Genomic DNA, 14,642 nt, shown 5'->3' with positions numbered 1-14,642 from the left:
TTTCCATTTCATCTGGCTTCGTATGCCATGTGATTCTTTTACTAGAATATTTAAAGGAGAGGTTTTACTAACAAATCTAAGATTTATATTGAAAATGTCACTGTGATAATAAAAGCCTTATTGAGAAGTGAATGTAAATCAAGCCTTTGTCTTTTAAGATCAGAATCTTCAAAAAAAGAAGTCTGAACATATAAAACTTTATATTCTGACTGCTATTCCAAACATATGTCTGACAAATGGTTGAATTATTTACATATGATTATATTGACATGGGGACACAGAACCAGCTAATAGTTTTAAATTTTGTGTATGATTTTAATTTGTATATTGGTGGTTTTGTTATTTGTGTTTTTCCTGTATCATTCTGAATGTAGTAAGCGTTTATCCATTTTTTGTTCTGTTTTATCAAAACATTTTTTGATGTTCAATTTTTTTCCTATTTGCTAAAAAAAAAACAGGACTCAGTTACAAGGGGAAAAATAATTTTCAAAATTTTCTTGCCCTTTGATGAAAGACAAATAAAATACCACTGATCTAAAGTTATGCTGATTCCCAAGAGAAAATGAGATAACAAATTAGAAAAGTGTAGACAAGGGTCAAGTTTTAATTCTAATATTCCTGCTACAACAGATGAACTAGTTTTCAGACTCTTTAGTTGCATCTGTTTCCCATATAAACATTCAGAGTTTATAGAAAGAACATAGCTTGTGAAAAAGACTTGAGAACAAACTTTAAAAAAAATTGACCTCATTTTCCAAGGTAGAGAAAACAGGGATGTTGGGATAATCGAAGAACCGTGTCAGGTTCTATTTTGTGATATTTTCTTGGATAGGATACAAGTTTGTTCCTGAAATGTATTTCCTATTGGGATTAATAAAATGACGTATCTGTTTGGAGAATAGGAAGTACAACCTGAATCTTTCTCAAAGAAGTTCTTGCAAATATTAAAGTGATTCTTCACTTTGTTGGCTGAGCCTTAATATTAATACGTTATGGGGGAATCTATTGCCTTTTTAAAAACCTTATTGAAAAATCACACTTGCAAAGGGTATTTAGAAGATTCAAGTATACATATATTCTGTTTCTATGTTAGTCCACCATTCATAAACGTACATGGAATGTAAAAATTATCTAAAGTGGAACATTAATAGAAACGTCAATAAGATAAATAAAAGCAATGGTAACAACAACAAAAAACCCCATAAAACCTATAATTTTTAACCATGGTGGTTTGCTTTTTAACCAATGCAAGTCCTTAGAGTTATTATCTGGATCTTTTTAAAATATCCATTAAAAATATGTGTAAACAAATGTCCACTGTTCATCTGAAGGAGAATATTGTTAAGATTCTGAAATAACTATGTTCTGATTTTTAGGTAGCAAGTTTTATAATTTTTATCTTTATCTTTTAAAAAGTTCATAACCAATTCTAGCTGTTCAAATGGATATAAATATTGCAAAGTCACTGCCTTGTTACCTAAAACAAGCAATTGGTAAGAAATCAAACTTCCAAAGCCAGGCTAACTTTAATCCTCCCCTTTCAACCTTGTTCTCCCTCTTCTTTTTCTGCAATAGCATAAAATGCTGTCACAAAGTTCACAAACGTGAAAAATTACAGCAAGAGTGTAAATTTATGAGGAATGTATGAGGACTTTGGTTTATAAAATCTAAATTTATTTGTGTTGTAATATAACCTGCTCACAATGAAATTACTACTTTTGAATTATCCTTATTATTATAAATTTTGTAGTTGGGAATATTTAATTCTATTAATACGTTTTTAATAAACCTAGTCAGCTCTGCACGCTTGCTGGTACCTGAACAAAAACATTAACCCGGATGCCATGTTTTATCTCTCCTCCTTTCTCCTCCTTCTGTCAGGAATGGAGCTTGGACCCCATGGTCGTCCTGGGCCCCCTGCAGCACTTCCTGTGGGATTGGCTTTCAGGTCCGTCAGAGGTCATGCAGCAACCCTGCTCCGCGATACGGAGGCAGGGTCTGTGTCGGACAAAGCAGAGAGGAGCGGTGAGAGATGATCCCCATCCCTAAACTTCTGTCAAAGTTTAAACCACAGCTCTGTGTTTTCTTTGGAAAGGGGTGGACACCATGTGGCACAATACCTCTTCACATTTGCTCTTTCCAGTCTAAACCTGCCCATTTATGGTGACAATGTTCAGAAGCCTCCCACCCATGGCCCCTACCAAGGAGGCTGGGGAACTGGCAACTCCCAATAGGACTATCCTAGCACCGTTATTTAGCACCTATTTTTTATTTTTACGTCTTAAATATTAATAGAAATTACCTTGTTTTTCCAAGCCTTTTCTGAATTTTACAATTGTCTTTTACTGTTGTTATTGTTTTCAATCATTTCATTTGTTTTATGTGATTTAATTTTTACTGTGTTTTTTTTAAAAATGATCTTATTATTATTATTTTGTTCCTAGATTGTAATCTGTCTTGCAGAACTCAGGGTGGAAATGAAGGCTAGAAATATACAAAACTTTGTAATTGTGATTAATTAAAATCAAACTCATACTGGAAAGCATATGCATCAGTGTTAAGTTGTCAACATTGCTGATTCAGGAAGGCAAAGTCTACAGCTGATTCCACTCCGGCATAATATACCTTTGAACAGAGCCCAATAACCATCTTAAGGCCACAATGCTTAAGCAAGAGGGATATTTCTCTCCAGTAATAAATTAAGGTGCCAGTCCAAAGAGCGATGTGTGAGGAATGGCTTATAAATGTTGTAAATAAGGGCACTGGGATTGGAATACTCTCTAAAAGTTGTCCCTTACTCAAGTCCACTAGAACCCTCACCTCCCAAAACATCTAGCCCATTAGGGACTCAACATGCTGAGGCAATACAGAATGTTGAATATGTAAAAGAGGCATGGAGCTTGGGAATGAATAGAATAACAGAACAACAGAGTTGGAAGGGAACTTGGAGTCTTTTAGTTCTATTCCCTGCTCAAGCAGGAAACCCTATACTATTTCAGACTAATGACAGTCCAATCTGTTCTTTAAAACCTCCAGTGTTGGAGTCACCCACAATTTATAACTTATTGGAGGTAGGCCTGGCTGACCCAAAGTCTGACCAAGTGAAATCTTAGGAGAAAATAATAATATAATATGGTATTGGGTTGCACAGCCTTGGTGGCTTCTAGTACTAATTACTCAAAAAGATAACATCGAGGAGTTGCCATAAAAACAGCACTGTTTTTACAGAAAGATACATTGCATGCATTGCGTGTTCAGGAAGCTGTTTTTACATGCAGGCTGTCGCTATTTGAGGGGAGAGGGTAAAACATTTATTATAAAGATACAATGAACCATAGAAATGATATTAAATGAGTTCCTGTATGATTTGGATCTGGGAGTGGCCTACTCCAGAATAAAGAGGATATGGAGCAACTGCAGAGAGCCCATAACAGAATTATGGTTAAGACCATGATATATGACTTTTGTGTTTTTCCTACATACTAAGTTGCTGAAATCCCAAGGTTTTAAAATATTTGTCAGTAATCTCTGAAAACATGGATTTACAACACCAATGTACTATTTTCTTGATTAAAGATAGTCAGCATAAGCATATTTAGGGATTCAGACTGTAAAAGTCATTTACTCCATCATTATGGACTTGTTTATGAGTTAACGTGACTAATGAAAACATTGGTTTTCTTGTTTGCTTCACTAATTTCCTTGAACTTAGTGATCTATTTCTATTAAGGAACGAAGTAATTAAATTGAATTGGAATGTATTATTTTGAAACAATCAAAAACATTGGTATAATAATGGACACTGTTGTTTGACCCAGTTGAATATTATTATTATTATTTTACATTTTAGAGGGAAAAATAACTTTGCCAATAGCTTTTTAATAGCTTGTGTAAAATGTTTATTTGTATAACTAAAAGAAACAAAAGAAAGGAATTGGGTGTGTGTGTGTGTGTGTGTGTGTGTGTGTGTAATATGCATACTGTATATATGTGTTGTATTTGTGCTGATAAATAAATAAAGGGAGACTAGTATAGATCTATTTCAAGCTATTTAGCTCTCATCAGCTAGCCATACCCTTACTGGGCATACCAGGGGTTGTAACACAAATACATACTCTGTGTGTGTGTGTGTGTGTGTGTGTGTGTGTGTGTGTGTGTGTAGTTTCAGATTATTTTTTGGATACATAGGAAGGCAGAATAAAATTGTGGTCCTCTGGAAATAACCCCTATTTACGTAGAGGTAGGTGCACTGAATTAAAAAATAAAAACTTTCTTGGAAATAAATCTTAGATAACAATGTCAAGTTTATCTCTGAACAAAAATGTTATTTCATAGTAGGTTCAAAAGGTAATGTCAGACTGAGCTCAATTATATCCAATATATTTCTTTCTAAGCAATATTAAAAGATACCTTTTTTCTAGTATTGTAGCTCAGATGCTATTTATGCCAATTTAATTCCAAAAAGCTGGTATTCTATATTCTGTACAAATTCTGTAAGGATTTAATATGAAGCTAATTTGTAGCTCTGGCAATAAACATTTATAAAATATTGAAGATTCTCAGTCATTCAGGTAGTCTGGAAGTTGGGCCATGGCAAGTGGACTTCTTTTCTTGTTGGTTTGAAACGTGTCACTTGTTCTCTCAGTAGCCTCTATTACCTGAGCAAGTTGGTTAGGGAAACCTAACCCAACTTGGGTTGGCTTGTTAGGCAAGTAGACAGAGAGTTGTTGGGATGATGGAACATTTACATCCAAAAAACTCTCTGCCTATTCACCTAATGAGCCTAACCAGATTAGATGAGAGATGAAACCACCCTTGAGGATATATATGGGGTCCCCCTAATTAACTTGCTCAGATTGGAAGAAGCTATTTGGATAAGCAGCGGGTTGTTTTCAACCATCAAGAAAAGAAGTCTAATTACCATGACTCGGCTTCCAGTAAATGTTTGTAAAGCTGCCTGTTTCTGAAATACATTTAGTCTATTCCAGTGGTTCTCAAACTTTTCTTCACCCTTTAAATACCTTTTATGGCCACGGACCATGGCCACGGACCACCATGGCCATGGATCACCAAGACTTAACTCACAATTTAAATAATAACATTTCTTCAAGCCTTTGGGGACCCCACCAATTGAAAATCACTGCTCTACTTTATATCCAGGCAATGAATGAATAAAAATGGTATAGTCATAAAAGTTTTTTATGAATATTTGGAAAGCCTGAAGGAAGTACACGAAACTTGGCAACCAATAATATGGGATCCTATCATGTTATACCAGCGTTGTTTCAACCTGCAATTAAATAATAATATTTAATTATATTTAATATAATTTATAATATAATAATTGTAATATTAATGTTGAATCAAAGCAAAACCCTAATTCAATACAAACTGGTAAGCCCTATCTTACCCCCCTCCCCACTACTGAAAAATACTCTGAGCGTCACCTATTTTAAATTTGATGTTATCAAAAGAGAGTTGCATATTGATTAAGAAAATCATCTTTTATTCCAATTCAATCAGATTAGCCAAAATTAGTTGAAGATTTACTGATTCCAGTGGTTTAAACATGGTAACCTATGTGTCCTATATCTTTTTGTGCTGTTGTGTTTGTACTCAGACTAAGATTAGCTTCTTGATGGTATAAATAAATCTGAGGAATCATTTCCCAACTTTTCCTTGTGCTTGGGAAGGCATTGGACACTGACTGTGTCTTCTTCCATTCTCCTTCCCATTTTTATTTGCATTCAGATTCTGCAATGAGAACAGTCCATGCCCATTACCAATCTTCTGGTCTTCGTGGGGCCCTTGGAATAAATGTAGTGCAAACTGCGGTGGAGGCATGCACTCTAGGCAGAGGTCCTGTGAGAATGGAAACTCTTGCCCAGGCTGTGCTGTGGTATGTTTTCTAGTTAAAACAGTTTGATATTGCTTTGTTGGATTACTTTGTCTCTCTTCAGCTTCATCTCAGATGTGCTACAGGAGAAAAAGAAAAAAAAGATGATGAAACAAGTCCTGTATGACCCAGGAGAAAAAGAAATTAAAACATTGCTGGTCAGCAATTTCTGTTTTTGGAGAGAATTTACCATCTCTCAACTTCTAAAATCAACAGTAGTTTTAATTAATTTTTAATTTCAAAATTAGTCTGAAACAAGGCTTACATCCTATCACAATGTAGAGCTAATAAACAACACTTCCTGGATATGCCTGGTTATCTTGACTGTCCTGCAAACAATCACTCAAATTAATTGTTGGTGATATAGGTACAGTTACTGCACTCCAGAATTTTTCTCTTATTAGATATATTGAAAATAAGGGAGAGTGAAGGACTGACCTGCTCAGGTGTTTTGTCTTGTTCCACCTAGACAGTCAATTCAAGCCTATGTACATCTTTCAAGAGAAGATGCCGTACCAAATCAGAAAGTTGACTTAAAGAATAAGGGACTCTCCTAATAAATAATATGTGATTGGATGCAAACAGCAGTAAATTGATTCTTGAGATACAGGGTGCTTCTGCTGCTTTGAAGGAGACAGTGGTGTGTCAGTTCTTCAGTGGTTCAAGATAATTTTTCATCCAATCTCCAACCTTCCCTTTCTCGATAAGGTTGTTGAGAAGTTCCAGAGTGCCCTTAAGTAACAAATTTTCTGGACCCATTGCAATTGGACAGACACACTACTTGATCACACTTGCTGATGACTCTCTGTACATCCAGGATGGAAATGGTGAAACTGTTTTGATCCTTCTTGATCTATCAGCAATTTTTGATACCATTGATAATGGTATCTTTCTAGAACAGCTAGGAATCTAGGAATGGAAGGCCTGGTATTGCAGTGGTTCTCCTTATTTCTCCTTGGTCTTTTCCAGTCAGTGTTTTCAGATGGGGAGAGATTCAATCTGAAGCTTCTGGTTCAGGGTGCTTGAGGACTTGAATTTCTTCAACAATGTCATAGTCTATTCACAGAAAGACACACCATTACTGATATTGTTGATATTATTTTCTGATCCCATTCTTCAAAAATCTCCTTCAATATTTTCATTGTATTACACTTTGCATCATCTGACAGGTCTATTATATCTTTCCTCCTTACTCCTTTCTAGTGCCTAGTTTTTGAAATTATTAATTTATTTATGTTATGTTTTATAGAAAACAAAACAGGATCTATTTCCTATGGGAAGCTGTTTATACTTTATAATTAGTTCCAAAATCTTATTATATACATTTTAATATTCAAATTTTATCTGGATGCTTAGACCATTTGTAACTTTCTGGAATAAAAGTGTATTTAGTTTTTTTGCTATTTATTTCAATTAAATTCTTAACATTATGATTAACATTTCTTTTGTTTAGAATTAAAAGCAGATTCACAAGGCTTTTTCAAACTTGCCATCTCAAAGGTCTTTAGAAGTAGTTAATGAGCAATTTCCAAAAATGGAAGGTGAGGTTTGCGAAGTTAGTTTCCTTTAAAAAACTTCACCATGATTTTGAGCAATATGGCTAGTCCCATTCCATTAAAACTAGTTTTAATAGCACTACGGCCCAGAATCTTCTTTGACTTGGGGTAGTTATATAAAAATAATAGATAGATAGATAGATAGATAGATAGATAGATAGATAGATAGATAGATAGATGATAGATAGATGATAGATAGATAGATAGATAGATAGATAGATAGATAGATAGATAGATGATATAGCAATAAATTCCTTCCTTCCCTCAAATGGAAATCTCTGTGTTACTCCAAAACATGTTGTGTTTTTCTGCTAATATTTGGCCTATTAAATATGGCAATTAATGAAGCTTTATAGCAGAGCTGTGTTTATTATGAGATGTTGGAACTATAACAGTTATGGGCTGGAGAGTGACAATTTTACATAGAACTATATAAATAGTTACTGTTTTCTATCATCTATCTATCTATCTATCTATCTGTACACACACACACACACACACACACACACACACACACACACACACACATATATATATATATATATATATATATATATATATATATGTTGTATTTGTACTGATAAATAAATAAATATTTATTTATCAGTACAAATACAACACAAATATAAAAGGCAACATTAAAAATAAGAATATGGTTTTCTGCCTGCATGGTCTTCTGTGATGAAGCCGAAGGACAGAAAGAGGGAGTAGTGACCTTCCTCCCATATTTAGGCATAGCAGGGGTTGTAACACAAATATATATATATATATATATATGTATGTATGTATGTATGTATGTATGTATGTATGTATGTATGTATATGTATATATATATATATATATATATATATATATATATATATATATATATATATATATATATATATATATATATATATATATATATATATATATATATATATATATATATATATATATATATATATATATATATATATATAGTCATAGGACATGTTTGAGAACTTTCTTTATAAAGCTGAAAGAATTTAGCATTTTTTCCTACTTCTCCCAAGGATGTTTGGGAGAAATTGAATACCCCTGGCCGTCAAAGTGATATAAATGTTATTTTTATGGTAAGAAGCTAAATGGGTATTCTCTAGATTAGAACATGGGTCCTCAAACTACGGCCCGTGGACCTTATGTGGCCTGCCGAAACCATTAATCAAGCGTGTGCAGGACCACGAGGCTGCCCCGCCCACATCACCCTGCCCACCTTCAGCCGAGTGCAGGACTTACCTTCACAAGCCCTGCGGGCTGGAAATGAAAGGTGATGTCAACACGTTTGGCTTGCAGAATGCTTCTGGAGGTGGGAGGTGAAAAATGGCCTGTTTTTCACCTCCCCCACCTCCAGAAAATAGATAAAGAGAGATAGATAGAGAGACAGAGCAGGGGTGCATTCCGCCAGGCACTATTGCCAGTTCACTTGTGTGTGTGCTTCATGTGCGTGCGCTTGATATACACTCTGCACGCATGCACAGTGCAATTAAAATTGTTCTGCGCATGCTCAGAACTGAAAAACAAGATGGTGACATCAACTGCAGCATCTGGGGAACCGGTTCCAGTGATCCAGGCCACCAAACCACTACCAATTCGGCCAAACCGGGCAGAACTGGTAGGAACCCACCACTGAGACAAAGAGAGAGGGGGGGGGGAGAGTGAAAGAAAGAAAGAAAGAGCGAGACAAACAGAGAGATTTTTCAAGCTCCTTGGGGCTGAGAGAAATTGCTGCAAAACTGAGTTTCCTGAAGTGGACCACTAGACTCCTGAACAACTGAAAAAACGATCTAGTAGAAAGAAAAGGCAACCAAAAGAGCAACATTAAAACAAAAGCAAATAAAATACCCCCAGGAGCAAAACAAATTAAACTTTAATTTGTATGCATTGTTTAATGGACTGTTAAATTGGCCACACCCACCAAGTTACATGACCTAGCCACGCCCACCCAGTCACGTGACCACCTAGCCATGCCCACCCAGCCAATCTGGACCCCCCAACAGTCTAAGGGATCGTGAATTGGTCCCCTGTTTAAAATGTTTGCTCTAGAAGAAGCATGATGAAAAATAATATTAAACTGCTGTATTTTTCTAATTCATTTAACAGAATAACAGAGTTGGGGGAGACCTTTGAGTCTTCTAGTCCAATTCCCTGCTCAAGTAGGAGACACTGTACCATTTCAGACAAATACGTTGTCCAATCTCTTCTTAAAAACTTTCAGTGTTGGGAGCCTGCACAGCTTCTGGAAGCAAATCGTTCCACTGATTAATTTTCTGTCAGGAAATTTTCCTTAGTTTCTAGGTTGGTCCTCTCCTTGATTACTTTCCATCCATTGCTTCTTGTCTTGCCTTCAGGTGCTTTTTTGTAATTTATCTTTATCTTGTGAGTAGAAACTGTTTACAGGAACACAACACAACTGCTTCTCCTATGCTTTTCTAAGACTCTGTCTTCAGATGGGAAGCTGAGTTTGACTTGGCATCGGTATTTTTTATCCAAAGAATATTTTTACAAAGCATTAACAAAGAATAGCATTCAATCATGAGAATCTGTTTGTGAAGTGACACCCCCCCAATGTTTTACCACCTTAGTGAAACCTGGGACCTGCCTATAAAATTTGTGTATATATGCCTGAGCAATGTATATTATTCAGCTATGTTCTGCCACCTCAGTATTATATTCTATTAATTAAAGCACTGGGAGCAATAAGAGAACTTGTTTTATATGCCTTCTGAGCTTTATTTCTGCCTCAACGATTTCTGTATTTTTAATCAAATATCTCAGATTTATCTGATGACTCCTTAAATTGTGGAGTACCCCAGGGTAGTGGTAAACTTGTATTTCCCCAACCAACTGTTAAAGACCGTGATTTGATCTTCCCTTTTTTCCCTTTTCTTGCTTTCTATAGGAGTACAAAACCTGCAGCCCAGAGGCCTGCCCAGAAGTCCGGAGAAGCACACCCTGGACCCCTTGGACCCCTACCAATATTACTCAAAGTGGGGCCCGCCAAGAGCAGCGCTTCCGTTACACCTGTCGCGCTCAGCTGGCTGACCCCCATGACCTACAGTTTGGCAGAAAGAAGACAGAGAGTCGGTTTTGCCCCAATGATGGCTCCGCAGTTTGTGACACAGATTGTATGTCTTGCCAGAAGGCAGACAACTTTAATCTCCTTGTTTCAGATAGGGGAAGCCTGGGTGGATGAAACAGAGGGTTGGATAAGCACCAATCCGGGCTGCTCGTAGAAGAGCAGATCGAAGCCAGCTGGTAGAGATGATGAATTCTAGGAAATTAGAATGCATGAAACTCACAGGACGCAGTGGGAGCTTCTTAATTTCTTTGTTTATAAAGGCACCCATCTCAACATTCTCCAGGAGCATAAGAATTACTTTTACTAAGTAGAATCACTCCCAGTGCATAAGTTGGTTAGCTGATTAATCATCCCATATGCTATTTGTACTTACTTATTTTGTGAGTGTTTTATTGTTTTAATGTTTTTAAAATTGTTTTTGTTTTATAATTTTAGAATAGTAAGTTGCCCAGAGGCAGCTATAGAAATTGAATGAATGAATGAATGAATCTGCATCAGGTACCCCAAAAGAAACTGTGGCAGTGAGTGTAGCATTCTGATTACATGTAAAAGTATTGTAATCAGAATCATCTATCGTAGTGGGCCCCCAATGTTTTGGGCGCCAGAGACCGGTTCCCGGAGGGCAGGTTTTCTGCAGACTGGAGGGGGGACGTGGTTTCATGCACTGCCTGGATCCCACAGCTACATGGATGGGGTTTTGCTCATTTACGCAGACTGATTCCTAATGAACCATGGACCAATGCCAGTCTGTGGGCTGGGGATTGGGGACCCCTGATCTACAGTATGAAGTAACTAGATGAAATCTTTTTGTTTGTCTACTTACCGAACTTCCATTCTTTTTGCTCATTATTTGATGAGCAGAGCCTTTATTTGCAATAATTTGCACGTTTGCAGGCTTGACATGTTCTTAAAAGGGCGAGGCTTCATTTTATGAGAACAGCCATGAGAAACATTTATGAATTTATATCTGATTGGGATTTCTTTGTCACTTAGATGACAAAGCATTTATTAACTGTCCTAATATACTTTCCAGAAGCATTCTGTCTCTGGTTCACATAGGCTAGTAAACTGCATCCTTGGGGGGTCTCCTGTTTATTTATTAAGTCATTTGCCAACAGATAAGACTTTATCGTCAACAGCTGACCAAAAAAGATATTTCAAGATCGTGATGAAAAACTCAATTAAGAAATCAGCTTGGTTGTGGGAAAGGCAATTTCCATGCTAGGAATCGGAAGGGAGATGCGTAAAATCTTAGATATCAGTATCTTATATACTCAGTAGGATATATTTTGCACAGTTTTGGTTGCTGTGTCCCCAAATGATACTATATTGCTGAAAGAACCAGAAAGAGTTCCAAAGCAGCCTGATGCCTGAGAAAACTCCATTATAAGGAAAGATTTGCATCTTTTAGTTTAGGAAAGAAGGAATAATGAGAGAATTATTAAATGTTACTTATATAATGCTGAAACATGTTTGAAAGATAAGGAGAATTTCTTAAATAGTGTATAACTAAGGAGGTGTAATTATGCTGCCACAAGATTGTAGCATTGGTTTTCTTTTCTGTTCGTTCTTCTCATTTCTGCTGGCTAAGTATTTTGGGAACAGGATGGTTGATGAGATATCTTTTCCACCAAAACTCTTAAATTTTGTCCTAGTTTTTCCCAGAGGTAATCATGCCATCTCCTTTATGATGTCTTCATTAATGTGAAGAATGGAATTCTTTTATTATCATTTTGTGCTATCAAAGCATAAAAATGTAGATGAGTTCCTTTCTCTGGTGCTTAGTCAGCACCAGACATTGGCAGAAAATCAGAACTAAAATGGTCCTTGCCTTGGGAGTGCAGTACTAAGGAAAGTGGACATATCTTAGTTAAGAAGACCAAGCTGAATTTGATCTATGACATACCCCAGGAGGAGGAAATAGAAACTGTGCTTCAAAATTAAGGTAGCTGATATATCAATATCTAATGAGATATGTCCTGAATTATTTAACAATTTATTTTAATTTATTATAATGGTTAACAGCTCATAATTTCTGATTTCCTTTGTACAGGAGGCCAGTTTCTAAAAAACGTAGGCACAAGCCTTTCCTCTTATTTATTTATTGATTTCATTCTACCCATTTGTGTAAAATCAGATTACAACCTGGTCAGAAATTTTTGCTGTCTGGGTCAGGACCTCCTTGCCCTCTTTTCAAGAAAGAGAGGTGGAAAGAGTATACCCTCTTTTCAGTATATCTGGGTTTTATGGTGCCTTAAGCATTGCATTAAATTGCAAAACTTTGAACTTGGAGCAGAGTTAAAAACAAAACAAAAACAAAGAGGGCCAAGAGATGATTTACAATGCTTTGCCAGCTTGAAATGGAAATCAGATGTAATTCATTGTATAATAGAGAAAGTTGTAGCTTGTCCCATTACCAGAAGGACATTAGATGCCCATCCTATCAGCTTTGCCTGGATTTTTTGTGTAGATATCGTTGCCCTACTAGTATATTTAATTGACACCTTTTATTTCTCTCCCCAACTAGCTCTAGTCGATGACCTTCTGAAGAGTGGCAAGACCTCTATTCGGATTATCAATGGTGGCTGGTCCTTTTGGGGTGGATGGTCATCTTGTACCCGGGATTGTGAACTGGGCTTCAGAACCAGGAAGCGAATGTGCACCAATCCAGAACCCAAGAATGGTGGTGTTCCTTGCATAGGATCTGCAATGGAATATCAGGATTGTAACCCACACCCTTGCCCAGGTAAGCCTTTTTTAAAAAAAATTAGCATGTAAGCAAGAACATTGCTATTGAAAGCATTGGAGCATCTCTCTACAAAACAACTTGTATTGTTTCACTGTACAATCCTAATTTCCCAGGCTGGTCTAAAATATTCAAACCAGAGGTGGGTTCCTACCAGTTCAGACCGGTTCTGCCAAATAGGTAGTAACTCGACCGGACATGTGACTATACCAGTTTTATCCTGGGTGCCTCCATCTATATTTTCTGTTCTGCACATGCGCAGAACTATCTTCATTGAAAAAATGTAATTCCCCCCCTTTTTTTAATGGTGTGCACATGCCAGTCCCAGAGAAGTCCCAAAGATGGGCTATTTTTTTGCAAAAACAGGGGTGTTTTTGCCTTCTCCCAGCCCTGCTGAAGCCTGCAGAGTGTTCCTGGGGGCTAGGGAGGACAAAAACATTTTTTTTCTTACTGGATAGTTTTCAGGCGCTCCCTTAGGTCCAGTGAGGCTGGAGCCCCCTCCCCTCTGTCAAAACTTTTCACCACCGTTTTAATGGAAATGGCTTGGGGGGGGGCATGAGACTGAGTGTGCGTGAGTGATGTCAAGTTGGCCACGCACACTCAGTCACATACCTCCCCATCTAGCCATGCCCACTGAACTGGTAGTAAGAAATTTTGAAACCCATCCCTGATTCAGACCACTATGACAGCATACTGCCTGCGTTTAAAAACAATGTCAAGGTTGCTACTACTCCAGAATAGTCCAGATTGATCCTTTATTTACTGGTATTGGCATTTTCACACAGAACAAAGTGCTTTGTCAATTGCAGTGGTTCATACATTAAAATATTGATTTTAATCCTTAAACTCTATATTGCTCATGGTCAGATTTTCTCAAAGACTGTTTTCCCATGTATTTATCTACTTGTACTATTAAGTTCTTCTTTTGAGGTTTTCTCTGAATGCCTTGTCTAAGTAAAACAAGGGAAATAATGTCTTAGACAGGGGGAATATGTTCAGAAGTATTTTTGGAGGTAGTGTCCTTGTTTATTGAAAAATCTTCCAGAAAGCCTTGCATTATGGATTTTGAGTACTTTCCGTGAAGATGCTTGTATTCACTCAAATATATTTAAATCCATGTCTTACAGTCTTTTCATCTAAACATCTTCAGTGTTTTAATGATTTTTTAAATGAGTTTCAGTAATTTATGTTTTACGTTGTCTTAATATTACATTTTCTAACTCTCACATAGTGAACTTGTATTAATTGGCAGTTGTATAAAAATATAAAAAGTAAGACTAAAATCACAATAGTACCACCTATCTTTAACATAATTTCACTATAATGTTTGGTCTGTCATTAATA

General features: G+C 36.5%; 1 protein-coding gene across 9 annotated transcripts in view; it reads left to right on the top strand.

Moving 5' to 3' along the window:
* Window positions 1-14,642, top strand: part of SEMA5B (semaphorin 5B) — a 532,760-nt gene that overhangs the window by 491,581 nt on the left and 26,537 nt on the right. For all 9 annotated transcript variants that reach the window (XM_081938785.1, XM_081938788.1, XM_081938787.1 and 6 more), the window contains 4 exons: window positions 1,882-2,025; window positions 5,752-5,899; window positions 10,373-10,598; window positions 13,080-13,298. In XM_081938785.1, coding sequence (XP_081794911.1) covers window positions 1,882-2,025; window positions 5,752-5,899; window positions 10,373-10,598; window positions 13,080-13,298 — 737 coding nt within the window. The remainder of the gene's footprint in view (window positions 1-1,881; window positions 2,026-5,751; window positions 5,900-10,372; window positions 10,599-13,079; window positions 13,299-14,642) is intronic.

This window comes from Natrix helvetica (genome assembly GCF_964273705.1).
Source record: "Natrix helvetica genome assembly, chromosome: 1".
NCBI classification, from domain to species: Eukaryota; Metazoa; Chordata; class Lepidosauria; order Squamata; family Natricidae; genus Natrix; species Natrix helvetica.
Note: the sequence above shows the minus strand (reverse complement) of the source record. Positions and strands in the feature narration are given on the sequence as shown.